General features: G+C 36.2%; 1 protein-coding gene across 3 annotated transcripts in view; it reads left to right on the top strand.

Annotated features, from left to right (window-relative positions):
* LOC138305816 (uncharacterized) overlaps nt 1-25822 on the top strand; it is a 161026-nt gene that overhangs the window by 86338 nt on the left and 48866 nt on the right. For all 3 annotated transcript variants that reach the window (XM_069246096.1, XM_069246089.1, XM_069246084.1), the window contains exons 27-32: nt 11481-11511; nt 12657-12797; nt 13050-13181; nt 13287-13384; nt 19875-19924; nt 20262-20329. In XM_069246096.1, the coding sequence (XP_069102197.1) occupies nt 11481-11511; nt 12657-12797; nt 13050-13181; nt 13287-13384; nt 19875-19924; nt 20262-20329 (520 nt within the window). The remainder of the gene's footprint in view (nt 1-11480; nt 11512-12656; nt 12798-13049; nt 13182-13286; nt 13385-19874; nt 19925-20261; nt 20330-25822) is intronic.

Raw genomic sequence — 25822 nt, forward strand, 5'->3', positions numbered from 1 at the left:
AGACAATGCGTATGCTTAGGCCTATCAGGTCTGTATGACCATTGACAAGAACTTACTGGGCAGAATAAAACCAGCACTCCGAATTCAAAACTGGTAGCCCAAAATCTTTTATGAGTTATCCTAATGCAGAATGCAGAATGATAGTACACACTAAAAGTATAATGAAAATACAAAATAACACAGAAACATATGAGATACAGTTCAATATGTTCTTCGTCTTTTTTTCTGAGGTTAGCAATCTCTGCATAAAACCCTTTTATTTTATTGGTAACAAAACTATAATTAAAACTCTTTGTCTGTACTAGACCTGGCTACCTTGCACTAACACAAACTCACAAATTATAAAATGGCTTCCAACAGAACAATTAAAATTGCTAAGCAATATCATCACATTGTTTTATTTCCATATTCTTTCCAAACAAATAAATAAGCTTCCCCATAGTCCACTTAGCTTTTTGGGAAGCTAATACTAGTATATAGTTGTTGTAACAGTACTTTATCAGATTCAATGCTGGTGATTGGTCAGTTCAATGGGTACAGCATTCACTAGTGTCTGAGTTAAGATCTTGACTAGTTTCTACATTAATTGTTGTGGCCATGTGTTTTCCAATCCTCTTTAACTGTTGGTGCTTTGACCAAACCTTGTTTCAAATGAGGTGAATACTTGACAAGGGTATACCTGAACCTGCCTCATGTGTTGAGTCTACACGACAATCTTTTGCAAAAGAAAAAAAATGCATCTTTTAGATATTTTATTTCCTGTGAATATTCAGTAAGGAATCAGAATTTCATAGTCTTATGTTTTGATAACTTATTGTAAATTTTTTAAACCACAGCCATGAAATAATATATCATGTTACTGTTTCCTACATCAACTTCATCGTGAATTGTCCTGCCCTATTTAATCAAATCATGTCCCACTTAAATAGGTCTTTTTTATTGAATGTTTGCAGAGTCAATACATAACCAAACAGGAGTGAGAAAATTTGTTTAAAGAGCCTTATCAATCAAAGTTGATTCCTATTTACAGTATCAAGTAAAATAAAAGAATCATAACATGCAGATGAATTGTGTTTTACATTTTTTTAGCTGGAATATTTGAAGTATATAAACTGATATATAATTCCTAAGTGCAACATTATCATTTTAACACTGTAACATGAGATAGTCATGTACACCACTAACAAACGCCCACACGGTAAATAATAGAAATATTGTAGAGTATGTGGTATCTAGAAATCTGTCTGTGACATAATTTTACACATATCCCTATTTAGGTGGTGATGTTACTAGGAAAACCTTTGACAATGTTGTGAATGGTATAACAAGACAATATTCTTTGACTATGTCCTCACAATTTACATTAAAGTTTATAGTTTCAGAGAAATTTAATGAATGTAAGCTTGAGTCTATTGTAAAAGTTTTCATGAAACTTGTCAACTTGCCAGGATAACAACAGAATTATTCCAAAAAGTGCTGTTATTCTAAAATTCTAAAAGAAACAAACCATATCCTGTTTAGACTATAGTTCATTTTCCTAGATGCAATTTCCAATTCCAACATTGTCATTTTCTGGACTCTCAGATTACAGTCAAACCTGTTTATCAAGACCACTCAAGGAACAACAAAAAAGTCTTTATTGCCATTTTGGGCCCTAGAAAAGTGGTCTGATTAAGCAGGTGGTCTTTGTACAGAGGTGGTAGCTAAGGTAGGCTGATTTAAAAAGCATGATAGCTACATGAAATTTCAAAACCTCATTAACATCACTTTCCAGTGAAAAGTGTATCTTAAAATGTTGAACAATTTCGTGCGATTTTGTTAGGAGAAATTATGTAATAGATCATATATGCCTACTGCACACATTTTTGTCCCAGCAGTTTCACCTTTTCATCCAATATCATTTTAGTGCACTAAACACATCACAAATACATTTAAACTACAAAATAAAGAATTGATTAGAAGTCTCACAGATTTGAACAATGCATTAACAATTCTCAGTAAAAGCCCGTTTTAGATGTTTTCTCCTTTGCATAACTATATGGAGGGGCTCGTGGCCATCAAGTGCTTCAGGAAACACCTACAAGAGTCATTGTTACCGACTTGATGTTATTTGAACTGAACTATTATGGATAAGGAAGCAGATAAACTGTCACTGTGTATACAAATTTGGTGGTGGTCTGACGGGTTTTATACCCCACTTCAGATGTATTTTGTAGCATCCATCTTCGTCAGTCCACGGTGATGAGAGAAATGCCATGGATGTAGGATTGTAACAGTTTTCTATAATAGATTTAAGGGTTATGTTGAAGGCTTTTAACTCAGGAGATCTAGCAGTGATGTGAGCATCAAGTCTGTTAAGGTTATCTCAGGATTTTAGATTCCATTGGTCAGGGTATTATTGGTGAAGGCAGAAGTCATTTTGAAAATCCAGTTCAGTCCACTATCCTGACAATACTTGCTTTGGAGTTAAATTCTGTACTTTAGGATTTTACACAAACAGATCATGAGTAGACCATCTATGCCAGATGTTGTTTGGAAGCTTTTGTCAGCCAGAAGGTGAGAACGACTTTATAAATCTTTGTTGATTCCGTTGAAGGAATTCTAATGTTAGTAATTGACTAGATTTACAGTTGTATTGGTTGGGGACTAATTGGTTATATAGTCTGAATGTTAATTATGACTGACTAACCTGAACAAGTTTTGAAAATATTACATATAACAGTTCATTCTGGATCAAAGCACTTCGACTGAATTCTGAATAAGTTTTAATGGGGCCTTAATAGCATATACAAAACATGTTGGTGATAAAGATGACCAAATTTGAAATGAATTAAGGTCACAATAGTCAAATTAACTTAAAATATCAAATTGCATCTTCTCAATAACTATGGGGCTTTAAAAGAAGTCTGATATTTGGCTGACAGCATGCTGTGGAAAATGACTGAAGTTTGTTAAAATTAATAACCTTAGCATTCATTTAGATCACTTAGGTCTAGAAATATCTCCTTAAACAATAAAACAGGGTCAAAAACTTTATCTTTGCTCATAAGTACATGAATAAATACTGTTAACCTTCACTGTTGTTATGAGTTCAGTCATCAAGACTTACTTGGGTTCATAGGTAAGATATGAGCAAACAGGCCTGTTGGGGCCTTGTTCCAAATTCATTTTAACAGCCACAGTCTGTCAAAGCTAAATAAATACACACAAAAAACACTCAATTTTCTTCTGTATATATGTTGATCATTGATGAAGACATGAAAAAGTTACATCAAAAATGCTGTTGAAACAATTCAGTGCTGTGTTACCCAAAAGTGTCCTTCGGGAACGTTTTTTTTTTTTTTTTGGGGGGGGGGGGGGGGGGGGAGAGGGGGGGGGGGGCGTAGTAGACAAATTGTTTCCTAAAATCGATTCACTTAACAATGAATTTCCTGTAGAATGTGTTTTTTTCCAAGGGCATGCTATAGCATCGCCCTTCCTCAAACGGCCTGAACAATACCCATAAAAATACACATACATGTTTATGTTAGTCTCTATTGACCAGTGTCTACAATAAAACTTCCTTTCTGTTTGTCTAAAGGATTTCAATGGCCAGTCAGGACCCATTCTCTAATTTTTGGATTGAGTCCTCCTGCTGATGTAGTTTGTTGGCTAGCTGCCAGAACATTTCTCTACCTTCAGATCATTTTCAATTTACCTTAAATAGTACCTACACTACAGAAATTACAGTGCATGCTTGACTGGTAGAGCAGGTATCCAGACCTCACTATATATGTAATGTGTACTAAGGAGACCAGTGTTAGATGGAGCTACTTATAGACAATGGATTACAGCTAACTGACAAAGTCTTATGTCTTTGGAGTTGCTATCGGTGATCAATGGTGTTACTAAGTAACCTGTCTATTATTTACACAACTGTCCATAACTGGGAAATATGTTAATATAGATTCACACCAAAGTCGATGGTCCCTGACTGATCAGTATGCGTGAAAGCTAGATCTTAGGAGAGACTTCCTATCCTTGTCATTCATATAACCTTTACTTCTTTGATAATGATTGGCAAAGCTACACAAACTTATAATATTGGATGCCAGTGGAAATACTTTATTTTATTAATACTTTGGAAGGTTGGATTAAATGTGCAAATCTGAAACTGGATTGTCTTATCTAAGGTGGAAAACTTGATTTTTTGAGGTAAAATAATTTGTGCCATGAAATCTAGGATGGCAAAGCCTTGTTTACCCAACTTAGTGTGGGATTTACTAGCAGATAAAAGGTGAGATGTGTTAGATTAAACATCATGATAATATGCTGATTAAGACTGTTTAAAAGATCCACTCTGACAAAAGAGTGAAAAGTCCAACTTGAGTATCTTATGTATTTATTTCATTCTTTGGGGTGTCATGTAATTCGATGTTGCCTTCTGGTAATGTTATGGACGCCATACAGCTTCTGTTGGCATTCTAGTCTTTACAGTGATGTTAGGGACACCATACAGCTTTTGTTAGCATTCTAGACTTTACAGTGATGTTAGGGACATCATACAGCTTCTGTTTGCATTCTAGTCTTTACAGTGATGTTAGGGACACCATACAGCTTCTGTTGGCATTCTAGACTTTACAGTGATGTCAGGGACACCATACATCTTCTGTTGACATTCTAGACTTTACAATGATGCTAGGGACACCATACAGTTTCTGTTGGCATTCTAGACTTTACAGTGATGTTAGGGACACCCTACAGCTTCTGTTGGCATTCTAGACTTTACAGTGATGTTAGGGACATCATACAGCTTCTGTTGGCATTCTAGACTTTACAATGATGTTAGGGACATCATACAGCTTCTGTTAGCATTCTAGACTTTACTGTGATGTCAGGGATATCATACAGCTTCTGTTGGCATTCTAGACTTTACTGTGATGTTAGGGACACCATACATCTTCTGTTGGCATTCTAGACTTTACAGTGATGTTAGGGACATCATACGGCTTCTGTTGGCATTCTAAGACTTTACAGTGATGTTAGGGACACCATACATCTTCTGTTGGCATTCTAGACTTTACAGTGATGTTAGGGACACCATACATCTTCTGTTGGCATTCTAGACTTTACAATGATGTTAGGGACACCATACATCTTCTGTTGGCATTCTAGACTTTACAATGATGTTAGGGACACCATACATCTTCTGTTGGCATTCTAGACTTTACAGTGATGTTATGGACACCATACATCTTCTGTTGACATTCTAAGACTTTACAGTGATGTTAGGGACACCATACATCTTCTGTTGGCATTCTAGACTTTACTGTGATGTTATGGACACCATACATTTCTGTTGGCATTCTAGACTTTACAGTGATGTTAGGGACACCATACAGCTTCTGTTGGCATTCTAGACTTTACAGTGATGTTAGGGACACCATACATCTTCTGTTGGCATTCTAGACTTTACAGTGATGTTAGGGACATCATACAGCTTCTGTTGTCATTCTAGACTTTACAATGACGTTAGGGACATCTGGAGAGGACCTATATAAGCTTTGCCTGTTGTCAAATCCATTTATCAATACAATAATATAATATCTTTCTCTGTTATTCCTGTTTTACTTGTTTTGTTTAATAAAATATTTTGAGATGAAATGTTAGGGACATCATACAGCTTCTGTTAACATTCTAGACTTTACAGTGATGTTAGGGACACCATACATCTTCTGTTGGCATTCTAGACTTTACAATGATGTTAGGGACATCATACAGCTTCTGTTGGCATTCTAGACTTTACAGTGATGTTAGGGACACCATACATCTTCTGTTGACATTCTAAGACTTTACAGTGATGTCAGGGATATCATACAGCTTCTGTTGGCATTCTAGACTTTACTGTGATGTTAGGGACTAGGGACACCATACAGCTTCTGTTGGCATTCTAAGACTTTACTGTGATGTTAGGGGACATACATACAGCTTCTGTTGGCATTCTAGACTTTACAATGATGTTAGGGACATCATACAGCTTCTGTTAGCATTCTAGACTTTACTGTGATGTCAGGGACATCATACAGCTTCTGTTGGCATTCTAGACTTTACTGTGATGTGTAGGGACACCATACAGCTTCTGTTGGCATTCTAGACTTTACTGTGATGTAGGGACACATACAGCTTCTGTTGGCATTCTAGACTTTACTGTGATGTAAGGGACATCATACAGCTTCTGTTGGCATTCTAGACTTTACAGTGATGTTAGGGACATCATACAGCTTCTGTTGGCATTCTAGACTTTACAGTGATGTTAGGGACATCATACACTTCTGTTGGCATTCTAGACTTTACAATGATGTTAGGGACACCATACAGCTTCTGTTGGCATTCTAGACTTTACAATGATGTTAGGGACATCATACAGCTTCTGTTGGCATTCTAGACTTTACAGTGATGTTAGGGACATCATACAGCTTCTGTTGGCATTCTAGACTTTACAGTGATGTTAGGGACATCATACAGCTTCTGTTGGCATTCTAGACTTTACTGTGATGTTAGGGACACATATACAGCTTCTGTTGGCATTCTAGACTTTACTGTGATGTTAGGGACACCATACAGCTTCTGTTGGCATTCTAGACTTTACTGTGATGTTAGGGACACCATACAGCTTCTGTTGGCATTCTAGACTTTACTGTGATGTTAGGGACATCATACAGCTTCTGTTGGCATTCTAGACTTTACAGTGATGTTAGAAACACCATACAGCTTCTGTTGGCATTCTAGACTTTACAGTGATGTTATGGGACACCATACATTTGTTCATTCAGACTTTACTGTTATGTTAGGGACACCATACATTCTGTTGGCATTCTAGACTTTACGGTGATGTTAGGGACACCATACAGCTTCTGTTGGCATTCTAGACTTTACAGTGATGTTAGGGACACCATACATCATCTTCTGTTGTCATTCTAGACTTTACAGTGATGTTAGGGACATCATACAGCTTCTGTTGACATTCTAGACTTTACAGTGATGTTAGGGACACCATACATCTTCTGTTGGCATTCTAGACTTTACAGTGATGTTAGGGACACCATACATCTTCTGTTGGCATTCTAGACTTTACAATGATGTTAGGGACACCATACATCTTCTGTTGGCATTCTAGACTTTACAGTGATGTTAGGGACACCATACATCTTCTGTTGGCATTCTAAGACTTTACAGTGATGTTAGGGACACCATACATCTTCTGTTGGCATTCTAGACTTTACAGTGATGTTAGGGATATCATACAGCTTCTGTTGGCATTCTAGACTTTACAGTGATGTTAGGGACACCATACATCTTCTGTTGGCATTCTAAGACTTTACAGTGATGTTAGGGACACCATACATCTTCTGTTGGCATTCTAGACTTTACAGTGATGTCAGGGATATCATACAGCTTCTGTTGGCATTCTAGACTTTACTGTGATGTTAGGGACACCATACAGCTTCTGTTGGCATTCTAGACTTTACTGTGATGTTAGGGACACTATACAGCTTCTGTTGGCATTCTAGACTTTACAGTGATGTTAGGGACACCACCATACATCTTCTGTTGGCATTCTAGACTTTACAGTGATGTTAGGGACACCATACATCTTCTGTTGGCATTCTAGACTTTACAGTGATGTTAGGGACACCATACATCTTCTGTTGGCATTCTAGACTTCACAGTGATGTTAGGGACACCATACAGCTTTTGTTAGCATTCTAGACTTTACAATGATGCTAGGGACACCATACAGTTTCTGTTGGCATTCTAGACTTTACAGTGATGTTAGGGACACCCTACAGCTTCTGTTGGCATTCTAGACTTTACAGTGATGTTAGGGACACCATACATCTTCTGTTGGCATTCTAGACTTTACAATGATGTTAGGGACACCATACATCTTCTGTTGGCATTCTAGACTTTACAATGATGTTAGGGACACCATACATCTTCTGTTGGCATTCTAGACTTTACAGTGATGTTAGGGACACCATACAGTTTCTGTTGGCATTCTAGACTTTACAGTGATGTTAGGGACACCCTACAGCTTCTGTTGGCATTCTAGACTTTACAGTGATGTTAGGGACACCATACATCTTCTGTTGGCATTCTAGACTTTACAGTGATGTTAGAACATCATACAGCTTCTGTTGGCATTCTAGACTTTACAGTGATGTTAGGGACACCCTACAGCTTCTGTTGACATTCTAGACTTTACAATGATGTTAGGGACACCATACATCTTCTGTTGGCATTCTAGTCTTTACAGTGATGTTAGGGACACCATACAGCTTCTGTTGGCATTCTAGACTTTACAATGATGTTAGGGACATCATACAGCTTCTGTTAGCATTCTAGACTTTACAGTGATGTTAGGGATATCATACAGCTTCTGTTGGCATTCTAGACTTTACAGTGATGTTAGGGACACCATACATCTTCTGTTGGCATTCTAAGGCTTTACAGTGATGTTAGGTACACCATACATCTTCTGTTGGCATTCTAGACTTTACAGTGATGTCAGGGATATCATACATCTTCTGTTGGCATTCTAGACTTTACAGTGATGTTATGGACACCATACATCTTCTGTTGTCATTCTAGACTTTACAGTGATGTTAGGGACACCATACAGCTTCTGTTGGCATTCTAGACTTTACAGTGATGTTAGGGACACCATACATCTTCTGTTGGCATTCTAGACTTTACAGTGATGTTAGGGATATCATACAGCTTCTGTTGGCATTCTAGACTTTACAGTGATGTTATGGACACCATACATCTTCTGTTGTCATTCAAGACTTTACAGTTATGTTATGGACACCATACATTTCTGTTGGCATTCTAGACTTTACGGTGATGTTAGGGACACCATACAGCTTCTGTTGGCATTCTAGACTTTACAGTGATGTTAGGGACACCATACATCTTCTGTTGTCATTCTAGACTTAACAGTGATGTTAGGGACATCATACAGCTTCTGTTGACATTCTAGACTTTACAGTGATGTTAGGGACACCATACATCTTCTGTTGGCATTCTAGACTTTACAGTGATGTTAGGGACACCATACATCTTCTGTTGGCATTCTAGACTTTACAGTGATGTTAGGGACACCATACATCTTCTGTTGGCATTCTAGACTTTACAGTGATGTTAGGGACACCATACATCTTCTGTTGGCATTCTAGACTTTACAGTGATGTTAGGGACACCATACATCTTCTGTTGGCATTCTAGACTTTACAGTGATGTTAGGGACACCATACATCTTCTGTTGGCATTCTAAGACTTTACAGTGATGTTAGGGACACCATACTTCTTCTGTTGGCATTCTAAGACTTTACAGTGATGTTAGGGACACCATACATCTTCTGTTGGCATTCTAGACTTTACAGTGATGTTAGGGACACCATACATCTTCTGTTGGCATTCTAGACTTTACAGTGATGTTAGGGACACCATACATCTTCTGTTGGCATTCTAGACTTTACAGTGATGTTAGGGACACCATACATCTTCTGTTGGCATTCTAGACTTTACAGTGATGTTAGGGACACCATACATCTTCTGTTGGCATTCTAGACTTTACAGTGATGTTAGGGACACCATACATCTTCTGTTGGCATTCTAGACTTTACAGTGATGTTAGGGACACCATACATCTTCTGTTGGCATTCTAGACTTTACAGTGATGTTAGGGACACCATACATCTTCTGTTGGCATTCTAGACTTTACAATGATGTTAGGGACACCATACATCTTCTGTTGACATTCTAGACTTTACAATGATGTTAGGGACATCATACAGCTTCTGTTGGCATTCTAGACTTTACAGTGATGTTAGGGACACCATACATCTTCTGTTGACATTCTAGACTTTACAATGATGCTTAGGGACATCATACAGCTTCTGTTGGCATTCTAGACTTTACAGTGATGTTAGGGTCACCATACATCTTCTGTTGACATTCTAGACTTTACAATGATGCTAGGGACATCATACAGCTTCTGTTGGCATTCTAGACTTTACAGTGATGTTAGGGACACCATACAGCTTCTGTTGGCATTCTAGACTTTACAGTGATGTTAGGGACACCATACATCTTCTGTTGGTATTCTAGATTTTTACATTGATGTTAGGGACATCATACAGCTTCTGTTGTCATTCTAGACTTTACAATGATGTTAGGGACATCTGGAGAGGACCTATATAAGCTTTGCCTGTTGTCAAATCCATTTATCAATACAATAATATAATATCTTTCTCTGTTATTCCTGTTTTACTTGTTTTGTTTAATAAAATATTTTTAGATGAAATGTTAGGGACATCATACAGCTTCTGTTAACATTCTAGACTTTTCAGTGATGTTAGGGACACCATACAGCTTAAGGGGGGGGGGGGTATTGGAATCGGGTTGTCTGTCTGTCTGTCTGTCTGTAGACACAATGTTGTCCGGCAAACTCCTCCTAAACTACTTCACAAATTGTGGTAAAATTTGGTACACAGAACCCCAACATAAAGGGTTCAGCAATGTCCCCTCTTAATAGAGTTAATCCTAAATTTGTGGGGGTATTAGTCGGCCACTCTGCGACAGTTCTAGCTTCTTCTTCTTAAAGTTACAAGCATATTTATATTCCAAATTGTGTCATTTGTTACATGAATGATATCATGACAATTACAAAAAAATAAAGCTTGGAGACTAAAAAGTGGACTGTAACCCAACCTATTTATTAAATAGGTCATATAATATTAACTGGTATGTACCTGGTTGTGATTACTGTGTTACCTGATGCTGATGTATTGTGTAGTAGAACATGCTACACATGTCATGTCTATCATATAGGTTTTATCTATTGAAATTATATGTAAAAATAACTTTCTAAAATCTTGACAAGCCCTACCAGCTTTAATAGTGTGTCTGGAAGATTGCTGAATATTTTGATTGGTGAAGGTGTGTAAATTTAAGCACACTAAATTACCACCTTTATCCAAACATATGGTCACATAAAACAATGCTAAATAAACAAACAAATGGACAAATTGCAATTTGACAGGTAGACAATACTTAAAAGATAAATTTTTTTGGCTGCACCAAATGTTATCTCGGTAGGTCAGCAGATTTTGTCATTCCAAAAAACTGTGTATCAATAGAATGGGTATTTAGGATAAAAAAAAATAAAGAAAATGTATTTAAATGTGTTCTGTTCATGAACTTCTCTGAAAAGTTTGAGGAACTGCAACACTCTTGGTCTATCAATTTTGTTAAAGATAACATGAAAAAATATCTAGAATATGAGTCATTGATTACATAGAAGGTAGATTACTGTGTCGACAGTATTGAGTTAAAACTGATATCAATATCACACGAGGAAAGACTGACAGCTTGAGACTTTAGACTTCCTGGCAATAACTAAAAAATACTGATTTTGATGTTTTTGCCTGTTTTAGGTCAGAACAAGCCAATGAACTGGAAATTGAGGTATGTACATCTATCATGTATTCAGCCTGTCATGGCTCTATTACACACACTGTGCACAGCAACTTCTGTTAATATAAACACTCTGGCACACCGCTAGGAACAATCTATTTTACATGATAGAAAACATCAAAAACCATATAATTAGATTTTTCCACAAGCCTGAAGATAATGAAATCAAAATCGAGTCTGTATAGTTAGAAAAAAATTATCTTCTATAATTTATTTTTGAGTGTAATGTTTTCTCAGAAAATAGTAATAAAAAAAATCATACCAGCCAGCTAGGTTAGATAACTATACATAAAAAAAAAAAAAGATTTTAAAACCTCTAATGAATTTTAATGTGTATATGATAAAATTATCATAGAAATAAAAATGAAATTAGTTAGATTAAGGTAGTAATATCCTCAATACAAAAACAGTTTATATTTGATTACAGTAAAATATAGAGACTGATGGTGTGTTTTAAAATATATATAAACTTGTTATAATAGCAATTATGGCCCATGAGGATTGGGTAGTTCGCTAAGGCCATACTATGGTGTTACTTTTCTGGCAGCGGCAGCGTCAGCATTTCACTTTAAAGTTTTGCATTTAGCTCTGTTTCTCAATAAATATAGGTCCAATCCAAACCAAACTTTAAATATAGCTAAAGGACATCATTATCACTTCAACACACCTAAATATTGCAGGATTCAGTTCAGGCCCTGAGACGCAGAGGCTGTGAAACTTAGGGATGCTTAACTATTCATAAGACTTGACTTTAAAGTTTTGCATTTAGCTCTGTTTCTCTAAAAAGATAGGTCCAATCCAAACCAAACTTTAAACATAGCTAAAGGACATTACCTCAACACACCTAATTACTTGCAGGATTCATTTAAGTGTGTGGGATTCAGAGACTGTGAAACAATCTTTCGCTATTTTTTTTTTGTGTTATAGGTTTATACTTACAATTACGCTTAATTATAGTGAATTTTTTATATCCTTTCGAACCAGAAGGATATGTTTCAGAACATTTTTTAAGGTACAATAGATCTGGTAATGATTTTTTTAAAAAAAACTCATACATTGTTTAATAGCAACCTACTAGTCCTGTTTAAACATAAGTTCCAACTTTATCAATACATGTACTTTTCTTTTCACTACAGAAAAAGTTCACTAGCCTGTCATTAGCATTTAAGACTGATAAGTTGACCTTGGAAAAACGTTTGGAAATACAGGAAAGGTCACGAGATATAGCAGAGCAAAATGTGGACACAGAACTGAAGGGACTGAAGGACAACCTTGAAGTAAGATGTTCTGTGTTTGACTTAATTACATTGAGAACCAAGTTAGCTTGTGTTGCATGATGTTAAATTTCTAATTTCATTGTCTTCTTCACAACAGTGGCATGGAAACTAATCAATTTTACTTTATTCTCATGTAGTTTTCTGGAGTAAAGGGCTCTCAAGTTTGACATTATTCAACTGAATACTCTTGACATATATACAACATAAATATGTAAAAAGTATAAGTTTTAACCTCAAACTTTTGTTCTACAGACACTGAACCAGCTATGTATAGACACCCAAGTACGAGATGTCCTCAGGAAAATACAGGCACACCTCGACATCCTGGAACAGGCTACAGCCAGAGTGTCAAGTCGCGCAGAAGTATTCGGGGCAGTACAACAGGTAGGCTAGGCATTCACAAATTTTACAAGTGTTTAACTTTAAGACGAGTCTAATTCCCAATACATTATTTTATGAAATCTGAAATGGTGATTTGATATTTTTTAGGAGAAGAGAATGAGCAAGGCGATAGAGATCATGATAACACATGTAGATACAATACGTATGGTACATGATCGAGTCAACTCAGAACTTGAGGAGGCTAGGTAAGTTCTCTTGCACTTATGAAATAAAAATATTTATGGTACTAGCTGCAATAATGTAACTCAAAAGACTTCTAGACAGACTCTTTGGGGGCTCTCTTGAATAGACTAATCTTACTCTTAGTCTTATTTCAATCGATTTGGCCTTTTAATTCAACATATTTGAATTTTATCCCCCAATTCGGACATACATATTTTTATAATTAACAACCCCGCATCTAAGGGAATTCCCCTGGTGCTTTGGGGTATTCAGATATATTTTAATTACTAAAGTAATTTTTATATCCTAAATAACTTACAGAGTAGCCCCTAAGAAATGCCAAAATTTATAACGTCATAGTAATAAACTCAGTTTAATTTGTCTTGTGTGTTTGTGTTATTGTATAAAATTTAAATTTATATAATTTAAGTTTATACAAACACAATTCTAAACATGGATGCAACTTTACATCTTATGTCTTTTTTGCGTTTTAATGTTAATTATTAATTACCTTAGTATGTTTTTTATGTTTAGTAGAAATATGTGTGTATTTTCATGTTTTGGTGTTTTAGATAAATACTGTTGTTTAAATTTTACCGCCAAATAGGATAATAAGTAAGCTAAGTCTATGACATCATTGACCAGTAATTATCAGATCTATTAATAGTAATCACGTGACTTGAGTGACCAATGGTCAAGCGTTTAGGTGACGCTAAGAACAGTCTTTGTTTTTGCTTGGGATGAGGAAGCTGGACTCACGTACACTGGTTATTTTTGACGACCCACCCTCCAACCCCATGCTATCACCAAGTTCAATGTTCATTTTTAGGTGGTATATATATGTTATGATAATTTAGTTTTAATCATTTCTAATTTGTCAAGTCTTTTGCATGTTCCTAGACCTTGCGCATGATATCTAAATCCTGCATGAATCGGGTTTCACCCATCTAACCTGCTGGGTTCCCCACAGGTTTGCCTTTAGTATAGTTACCTTCTCCTGGCATAGCTTATCTAGCCTGATGGGTTCCCTACAGGTTTGCCTTGTGTAGTTACCCTATCTGAGCTTCGCTCATCTAACCTGCTGGGTTCCCCACAGGTTTGCCTTTAGTATAATTTTTTCCTTATCGGGCTTCGCCCATCTACCTGCGGGGTCTCCCACAGGTTTGCCTTTAGTGTAGTTACCTTATCTGGGCTCCGCCCATCTAACCTGCTGGGTTCCCCACAGGTTCGCCTTGTGTAGTTACCTTATCTGGGCTCCGCCCATCTAACCTGCTGGGTTCCCCACAGGTTCGCCTTGTGTAGTTACCTTATCTGGGCTCCGCCCATCTAACCTGCTGGGTTCCCCACAGGTTTGCCTTTAGTGTAGTTACCTTATCTGGGCCCTGCCCATCTAACCTGCTGGGTTCCCCACAGGTTTGCCTTGTGTAGTTACCTTATCTGGGCTCCGCCCATCTAACCTGCTGGGTTCCCCACAGGTTCGCCTTGTGTAGTTACCTTATCTGGGCTCCGCCCATCTAACCTGCTGGGTTCCCCACAGGTTCGCCTTGTGTAGTTACCTTATCTGGGCTCCGCCCATCTAACCTGTTGGGTTCCCCACAGGTTTGCCTTTAGTGTAGTTACCTTATCTGGGCCCCGCCCATCTAACCTGCTGGGTTCCCCACAGATTTGCCTTTACTGTTGCTATTTATCTGGGCTTCGCGCCATTTGGCCTGTCGAGTTTCCCTCAGACTCGCCTTTTGTTTAGGTATCTTAATCAGATTTTGCCCATATAACCTACTGGGTCGCCCACATTTTTGTCTGTCATGTAGTTACCTGAAACGGGCTAGACTCACTTTACATGTGAAGTTTCCAATAGGTTTTGCTATGGTGTATTCATTACTGGGAATATCTCGAATGTATAATACAAGATAATACAAAAATTTACTCGGTAATTGTTAGTCTGTATATAATGCTTAGAATGATCTCAATTGCAACATGTTGTTTTGATAAGTTCCTTATAATCGTTTCCGATTGTTCACATATTGGTCAGGTAGAATATAAATAATCTGATTTACTTTTATTTTGATAATAATCTGTCTCGTTATATAGAGGGTCATTTTTTAAGGTATTGATCTGCTGTAATTCAGATATCAGAGGATGATATGTTGTATGTAAAGATTGTCATTTAGTTAATTTCAAGTTTTATTAGGTCACCTGAGACGAAGTCTCAAGTGACCTATTCTAATCGCCTTTTGTCCGTCGTCGTCCGTCGTCCGTCGTGCGTCGTCCGTCGTGCGTCGTCCGTCGTGCGTCGTCCGTCGTGCGTCGTATGTCCGTAAACAATTTACATTTTCGACTTCTTCTCAAAAACCACTGAAGCAAATTCAATGAAATTTTGCACAAACCTTCTAAGGCATAAGGCCAATCAAAATTGTGAATTATATGGTCCCCAACTCCCTGGGGGCTGTGGGAGGGGCCAAAAGAGGTTAAATTGACTATAATTTCAAAAATCTTCTTCTCCACTCACAGATGTGATGGAATCAATTACTCTTCATAGATAGAAAGGTCTAAAGGTCCTTTACAAAAATTGTGAATTATATGACCCTGGGGTCTCAGGTTTCCCCTTGGGGAGGGGGTTAAGTTTACTATAGTTTATATAGGGAAAACACATTTTTGAGCATTATTTGGTCATTTGTAAAAGGAAATGAGTCAAATGTTATCAGAATTATCCCTATGAAATGGTCATTGAATCCTATTAACAAATTTTCCATGGCTGACTCCCAGGGGCCTTATGGGTGGGGCCAAAAGGGGTCAAATAAGCTAAAACTTCAAAAATCTTCTTCTGAAATTCTGGAACTGGTAGAATCAAATACTCTTCATAGATGGAAAGGTTTTAAGGTCCTTTACAAAAATTGTGAATTATATGACCCTAGGGTCTTGTGTTTCCCCCTGGGGAGGGGGTCAAGTTTACTATAGTTTATATAGGAAAAACACATTTATGAATGTTATTTGCTTATTTTTCATAGGAAATTAGTCAAACTGGGTTAGAATTATTAGCCTGAGATAGCATTTTTAGGTCACCTGAGACGAAGTCTCAAGTGACCTATTCTAATCGCCTTTTGTCCGTCGTCGTCCGTCGTGCGTCGTGCGTCGTCCGTCGTATGTCCGTAAACAATTTACATTTTCGACTTCTTCTCCAAAACTGCTGAAGCAATTTCAATGAAATTTTGCACAAACCTTCTAAGGCATAAGGCCAATCAAAATTGTGAATTATATGGTCCCCACCCCCCAGGGAGCTATAAGAGGGGCCAAAAGGGGTAAAATTGACTAAAATTTCAAAAATCTTCTTCTCCACTCACAGATGTGATGGAATTAAATACTCTTCATAGATAGAAAGGTCCTAAGGTCCTTTACAAAAATTGTGAATTATATGACCCTGGGGTCTCAGGTTTCCCCCTGGGGACGGGGTTAAGTTTACTATAGTTTATATAGGGAAAACACATTTTTGAGTATTATTTGATCATTTGTAATTAAAAATGAGTCAAATATTGTCAGAATTATCAGTATGAGATGGCCATTGAATCCTATTAACCAATTTTCCATGACTGACCCCCAGGGGCCTTAGGGGCGGGGTCAAAAGGGGTCAAATAAGCTATAACTTCAAAAATCTTCTTCTGAAATTCTGGAAATGGTAGAATCACATACTCTTCATAGATGGAAAGGTCTTGAGGTCCTTTACAAAAATTGTGAATTATATGACCCTGGGGTCTCACGTTTCCCCCTGGGGAGGGGGTCAAGTTTACTATAGTTTATATAGGGAAAACACATTTATGAGCATTTTTTGCTCAATTTTCATAGGAAATGAGTCAAACTTGTTTAGAATTATTAGCCTGAGATAACATTTTAATATCATATCTATATTGGTCCTGGTCAACCCTCTCGGGTCAGAGGGGCGGGGCCAAAAGGGGCAAATAGGCTAAAGCTTTAAAAATCTTCTTAAATACTGGAAATGGTAGAATCAAATACTCTTCATAGATGGACAGGTCTTAAGGTGTTTTATGAAAATTGTGAATTATTTGACCCTGGGGTGTCATGTTTCCCCCTGGGGAGGGGGTCAAGTTTACTATAGTTTATATAGGGAAAACACATTTATGAGCATTTTTTGCTCAATTTTCATAGGAAATGAGTCAATCTAGTTTAGAATTATTAGCCTGAGATAACATTTTAATATCATATCTATATTGGTCCTGGTCAACCCTCTCGGGTCAGATGGGCGGGGCCAAAAGGGGCAAATAGGCTAAAGCTTTAAAAATCTTCTTAAATACTGGAAATGGTAGAATCAAATACTCTTCATAGATGGACAGGTCTTAAGGTGTTTTATGAAAATTGTGAATTATTTGACCCTGGGGTGTCACGTTTCCCCCTGGGGAGGGGGTCAAGTTTACTATAGTTTATATAGGGAAAACACATTTATGAGCATTTTTTGCTCAATTTTCATAGGAAATGAGTCAATCTTGTTTAGAATTATTAGCCTGAGATAACATTTTAATATTATATCTATATTGATCCTTGTCAACCCCCAGGGGCCTTAGGGGCGGGGCCAAAACGGGTCAAATAGGCTAAAACTTCAAAAATCTTTTTCTGAAATTCTGCAACTGGTAGAATCAAATACTCTGCATAGATGGAAAGGTCTTCAAATCCTTTACAAAAATTGTGAATAATATGACCCTGGGGTCTCATCTTTCCCTCTGGGGAGGGGGTCAAGTTTACTTTAGTTTATATAGGAAAAACACATTTATGAACATTATTTGCCTCTTTTTCATAGGAAATTAGTCAAACTGGGTTAGAATTATTAGTCTGAAATAGCATTTTAACATCATATCCATATTGGTCACGGCCGACCCCCAGGGGTCAGAGGGGCAGAGCCAAAAGGGGTCAAAATGGTAATTTCAAAAATCTTCTTTTTGAATTCACAGATTTGATGGAACCAGATACTCTTGATAGATTGGAAGGTCTTAAGGCCCTTTACAAAAAATTGTGAATTTCATGGCCCTGGGTCTCAGGTTTTCTCCTGGGGAGGGGGTCAAATTTACTATAGTTATATAGGAAAAACACATTAAGGAACTTTATTTGCTTAGTTTTCATAGGAAATTAGTCAATCTGGGTTAGAATTATTAGCCTGAGATAGCATTTTAACATCATATCCATATTGGTCCTGGCCGACCCCCAGGGGCCAGAGGGGTGCGGCCAGAGGGGTGGGGCCAAAAGGGGTCAAAATGGATAACATTTCAAAAATCTTTCTTCTGAATTCACAGATTTGATGGAACCAAATAATCTTCATAGATTGAAATGTCAAATTTATAAAATCACTGAATGACTCCAAGGGCCTGATGGGCCAATATATAGTGTTTTTGTGTCTTTGTTTCATTCTGTATCCTAACTTAGGTGACCGCTAAGGCCCATGGGCCTCTTGTTATATATTCCAATTGTAAGAACCTTGTTTTTTATCGTCGCACTATCTTTGTTTGCTAGCTAGCAAGACAATCTGGTCCAAGCAACTTACAACTTTCTCATAAGTGTAATATTGTATGTGGTATACAAGTTATTTCATTACATTACATTATTTCAACTTTGGGCTACTCTGAAGGTTATTTAGTCTTGGCTTGCCTTATAATTCAACATATTTGAATTTTATCCCCCAATTCGGACATACATATTTTTATAATTAACAACCCCGCATCTAAGGGAATTCCCCTGGTGCTTTGGGGTATTCAGATATATTTTAATTACTAAAGTAATTTTTATATCCTAAATAACTTACAGAGTAGCCCCTAAGAAATGCCAAAATTTATAACGTCATAGTAATAAACTCAGTTTAATTTGTCTTGTGTGTTTGTGTTATTGTATAAATACATGTTATTGAACCATATTTATATCCCTTTAGACAGTTACCTACTAGGCAAAAAAAATGACAGTTAGAAATCATTTGTGTGTCATATATAGATATTTGGTCTTTTCAAAGGAAAATGTACAACAATTAATACAGATTGTGAAATTGATGTCTTTTGAGCGATAAGATAGACAATGTTAATGATTGTTATGTTGGTTGCACGTAAATGTGATATACACATGCATCTATAAGAATGAAATAATTGGAAAACTATAAAAAGCATAGAAAATCTTGCCCAAGTGATTTACTGTGGCAGTGCTCCATTAGCACATATAGGAACCATTTAGTACCCGGCCGGAGAACATAGTAGGCTGGGTACGTATATTCCTTCTAGTGATTGGGTCAACTCAGAACTTGAAGAGGCTAGGTAAGTTCTCTCTTACGAGTGAAATAAATAATGGAATGCTTTAAATCAATATTGATTTTATTTATGTGAACCTAAATATGTGCGTTAATAACTAATTGCAAGCTGTTTAGTGTAGTTGTCATCAATTAGAAGAATTTGTTACTAAGCCTCTGCCATGAAGTGAGGAATATATAGTGTTGCTCTCATCACGTTTGTAATGTTTACACTTGTCTTCCAGAAAACTGATACAAGACAGTCGTCCCTTTGGAAGTGCAGGTTTAGAGATGGGTAAGTTATCTTGGGTAATGGTCAATCTCTCATGGTGACCGCATCATTATTTCGAAACTAATCTGAGAAAATGGTGAACCTCTTCAAAATGGTAGATCAGCTATTATTCTTTAGCACATAAAGATATCCTCTTGGGTCATTGATTGGTTAAGTAAATTGAATAATCAGCAGTTTACATTGATTTTACAAAAAGTGGGTTATGATAGATATCATTACATGTGGAATGGTAAAGCAAACTGCCATATTGGAGATTTTTAGTCAATTGTGGTTGATACTAGTCCCTGGGTGGAGAAAAACAAAGATCTTGTTGACATCAGCTAAATCTGTGGTTTTACAGGTGATTTTCCACACATGAGTAAGCGATCTATGTCCCTTTCCCAGCAAGGTCAAGGTCTTCAGTCACGGGTAAGTCATGAGTAAAGGAGATAAGATTACTGGCATTATCCCACGGTCATCCCGTCTGTTAGTCAATTGTTGATGGAGGTCATCTCAGAATTCCTTCAATTTAAGCCATTAATTTTGTTATTTAAGCACATACACATGTATTATGTATGTTTTCAGCTTTCTGAAATGATCATGTAGGGCTGAATAGAGATCTTAATATTAAGGTCACTGAGGTGAAAGTGTTATAACATATGTCATGAAAAGCTTTAAGCCCTCCTCATATTAACCCTAGTAGTGCTGAATTGTCTCATATTGGGATAGTACTGAGTGCTGAATTGTTTGAAAAAAAAATAAAAATAAAACCTTTTTTTTTTCTTCATTCTAAAATACCAAGAAGCATCCAAATAATATGTTGGATACATGCAATGGTCATTTAAAGGTCGATTTTATGTAAAATGTAGCTCTTTTTATTCCTGTCTGAAAAATGTGACAAAATTCAGGTAAGAAAACAACAAAGCTTTAGAGAAAAAAAATTTAATTGTTCTTTGCTTTTAAATATTATTTGTACACATCAGTACATGACCTTCTTCTTTTATTTTGTCAATAAAATCAATCACAACTGATTATTGAAAAAGAAATAATGAAAAAAATTAAAATTTTGTTATTCAAGGGAGACAATCTGTGGACAGCTTTGTCTCGTATCAAATTTACATTAGACTGGTGATTATTCTTTTTGAAAACAAATATTTGACAAAATATGAAAATGGGTGATTTAGGAAACAAATAGTAATTATATATTTTAAATGTATAAGGTGAAACAATTATTAGTTATGATTTAACTTGTTCAGTGAAACCAGAGGGGAAGTGTGTGTGTGTGTGTAGGGAGGAGGAGGAGGGGGAGGGCGGGGGGCGGTTGCAATATGTTGTTGGTGGTTTTATTGTACATAGAGATTAGAGTTTTCCTGTCTCCAGTTTAAAGTCTTTGGCTCCAGATGAGAAATAAAACTGGAGCATACACATGAGTTATATTACTGGTTATTTCTCTTCCAGAATAAATGAAAAATAAATAGGAGTCCTATGTAATGATCGACCTCTGACAGCCTTATAGCAATGATACAAATACAGCAGCCTGGAATAGAAAAACAACCTGGTGTAGTACACAGGCAATTTCTGTACCATAGTGATATATAGTGTTGTAATTGGTTACAGGTAGCCTAGAATAGACTAATTAACCACCTTGTAAATTACACAGTAATTCCTGAATATAAATTCCTTTCGGTGATATTAGTTGTATATCCTTAAATGGAATTCTCAATCGGGTAAAATACTCTGATGATTCCACAATGTTGTGTGTCCTCGTTGAAGATAAAAGTACAACATGGTAAAACAGTAAAAACACAACGGAGTATGACCATATATGACACAAGTTATGGCCTTACTGTTGATATGGGTACAGGTAGCCTAAACTAGAATTGCAAAATAGCAAAATACAAACGTAAATCCCAACCTTGGTGTCCTTCTTGACAATTCAGTTACATGCATGGAGCCTATGAAATAGACTGAACTGAATAGCATCTGGTAAAATACACAGATAAATCTCTAATTTAGTTTCTTACAATGATATGGATACAGGAAGCATATAAAACAGACTTACAATCTGTTAAAATACACAGCTGATTCCCTGATACTCCTTTTATATAGATGTGGAAATGGTTTCTCGAACATTGTTTATTGTGACGAAGATTTTTTCTTCCTGCTGTCACCTCTGATGCTCACAAGTATGCATGCACTTATTCTGCAATTGTATGGTACAACTCAAAGCAAGTTTAAAAACATAATGCAACCTAGCTAATACTAATGATTGGAAAATTGAAACATATCATTCTTCCGCAGGATTTTTGTAAGCCTAAAAGGATGTTGTAACTTGAAAAAATCACACTCTACTGGACAAAAGACTTCACACTACCTGCACTAGCTTTAACTTTCTCTCCCGTTAATGGCAGGTAGTCACCAAAATGCCTTGCTGTGAGCCTTCAGGAGATTGTGCTTTCTCACCTTTTATTATGCATATAAAAAAAAACAGTTCAGCCATACTTAAATTTCGAAATTACATGTAAAAATTATAATAATATAGATCACTTTTTGTGTCTTCAAACAATATTACAATATATGTGACTGCCGGTGTAAATGCTACATAGTTCAATGTGTAAAGATACAGAATAATATTTAGTAATTATTTACCATATATAAAATAGATCTGGACTGCTGAAGTCCACGTAGATGTTGCACCGTTTCAGAAGATAGGGTTCGGTGATGCAGATTACAAGGTCATACACGTCACTCTATAATGACCACTGATAGCTCTCCAGTTTACAACTTTATTTGTGTTCACAAAGTAAAATTTATGTACAATTCAATTCTGTACTTGATGGGTGTGTCTGGATTGTATACTGAAAATTTCAGTGTTACTCTCCGAGCAATCATCCCCTTTTTAAATGCTACATACTGACTAAAGATTGTAAACATCTTGAAATCTAGAGTTTTTGAAGAGATGTGTAAACAACTTAACTGTCCTCACCATGGAGACCATGACTAACACTTTTATGACATATGTAAAATAAAACTCAAAATATACAAAAATTTATCACAGGTCATTACAGATGTAAAAAAAAATAGAGTGCTCAAAACACTGTCTGTAGACCTGTAGTCTTGCATGTTGATCTGATTTACAAAGCCCATTTTGAATTCACCCATTTTGATAGTCACTGCTATGAAAGACTGAAGTCCATGTCACGAATATTGTATAAGTTCTAGATGTTCCTTGATGTATTAGTCAGCATACCTATTTGTTTTCGAAACAATTGTGTTCACAATTCCTTCTGTGAAAGTAAATAATTTCAAAGAAATCGAGTATTGATAGCGATCCATTCACTAGATATATAAGGCAAGTGTAAACACAGCCGGTGATTTCCCATTTTCTACCGAAGTTTCTTAAGCAAACGGCTCTAAAACATCGTGCTTGTTCTCCTTATCATCAGTAGATAAACTGTCAAAACCATTGTTATCTTTCTTCAAATTCGCGCAGTACTTGATCGATTATGATGCTGAAAGCCATGTTGTTTACAACAGCGACGATCACTTCCGGTATTTGGTCAAAGTGAAAGTCGAGATAAGATTACGTTTGTTTCAGCATAATTATTATACAATAAACAGAACACTTGTAATGATAAATAACAATACCATATAAATATTATATTTCAGTCATTTAATATTTCACTATATTGCCGAAACTATCAAAATTATCGAATTTATGTCATCAATTCCGGCAAAGTATCGACTGCGCATGGCACTGTTTGACGGTGGGGGCTAAACCATGTAGCCCGCCCCGAGCCCGAGCTTTAAAACCCGAGCCCGAGCTTTGGTTATTTTCGTTTTTCTCCTCCAAAATAGCACGTATTAAAACAATTTTTGGCACAAAGAATCTTTGAGGTATTTGTTATCTATACATAAAATTCATATTTCATGAAATTATTGTGAATTTCATAAATCGACCTTTATCACTTTTCAGGGGGCTAAACCATGTAGCCCGCAATGGAGCGTGACATTTTAAGATTTTTCCAAATTATTAAAATATGATGCCTTTTTGACAATAATTGCCGTAACCCAAACACCAAGTAAACATAGCTGGTCATAAAGGTATAAATTTCAACATCAATATCAAATGATTTCATAACGAATTCTGCTTTTTTGTAACCTCGTTGACCTGTCTCGCCGATCTCACTGTTTACCCGAGCCGAGCCCGAGCTAAGGGCAGACAACTCTCCGACCCGAGCTTTTTTAATGACTGTACGTGTAATGCACACGTTATTATTACAATATTGTATAATGTTATTAATGTAATAGCAGTTTATATGTTATATTAATATTTGAATTTTAATTAAATGACATTAAGTACAAAACTTGACTAAATTCAAATGAAAAATAATTAGATAATTAACTTTGTCCGTGTATGAAATAAACATCAGTTATTCATGATATTGTTTATTTGTAATTTCAATATAATGTTGCGTATTTATTTGGAAGATATTCTACAATTATTGAGGTTTGATATATAGTGAAAGCATTTTTTTTAAATTATGATTGTCTGATAAGTATAAATTTCAACATTAATATCAAATTATTTCATAACGAATTCTGCTTTTTGTAACCTCGTTGACCTGTCTCGCCGATCTCACTGTTTACCCGAGCCGAGCCCAAGCTAAGGGTAGACAACTCTCCGTTCCCGAGCTTTTTCTAGTACATGTAGAACATTTAGCCATTCTTCAAGTAAGAATGTTTCCGAGCTCTGCGACGGTGACGCAGTTCTACAAAGAGTCAATATATTAAAGTGTTTTTTATTCAACTTCATCTTTGGAAATTTAATTAAAAAATCCATAGATGCGGTCTCATACAATCTATGTCGAATTTTAACTCTTCATAACCTTTAAAACCATTGAAACGAAACTCTAGTAAATTAGCGATTGCAAAAACACCACAGTTGACCCCGTTTTTCTGTTGCTGTACATTAGGTAAAATTGCCTGTAACATTGCCAGAGCATAACCCGTATCCTGCCTGCATACCATTGATATTAGAAAATTGCTTCTTTAAAATGTCCTGAACATAACACATTGTATTTCCACAAGGTTTCTCATCCATTGAAATATTTTTTTTTTTCCTTAAAACTAATTGTACTTTTACCATTATTCATCTGAAAATCAGCAATTGAGCACTTTTATGTATAGCCTTCAGCTGGTATGTACCTACTCCTATTAACCCCCGTTTGATCTCATTGCTATAGTAATTTGGAAGATAATAAAATGACAAAACTGACTATTTAACGGTATCTCTTTCCAAGTATTTAAAGATTTTATTAAACTATTCGTACCTTCAACTATATTATTTTTTATACCCATGTACTTTCCTATACCTAATTCAGTTAGTACCCACCAACCTGTATATTTCACTATATTTCCCTTGATATTAGAATTGAAATAATCTACAAATGGTTCACTCCACTTCTCAGAGACCTTATCTAACATAGTTTTAAAAAATCGCTTTCACTACCAAACCTCAATAATTGTAGAATATCTTCCAAATAAATACGCAACATTATATTGAAATTACAAATAAACAATATCATGAATAACTGATGTTTATTTCATACATGGACAAAGTTAATTATCTAATTATTTTTCATTTGAATTTAGTCAAGTTTTGTACTTAATGTCATTTAATTAAAATTCAAATATTAATATAACATATAAACTGCTATTACATTAATTACATTATACAATATTGTAATAATAACGTGTCCATTCTACATGTACAGTCATTAAAAAAGCTCGGGTCGGAGAGTTGTCTGCCCTTAGCTCGGGCTCGGCTCGGGTAAACAGTGAGATCGGCGAGACAGGTCAACGAGGTTACAAAAAAGCAGAATTCGTTATGAAATCATTTGATATTGATGTTGAAATTTA

The sequence above is a fragment of the Argopecten irradians genome, chromosome 1 (genome assembly GCF_041381155.1).
Source record: "Argopecten irradians isolate NY chromosome 1, Ai_NY, whole genome shotgun sequence".
NCBI lineage: Eukaryota > Metazoa > Mollusca > Bivalvia > Pectinida > Pectinidae > Argopecten > Argopecten irradians.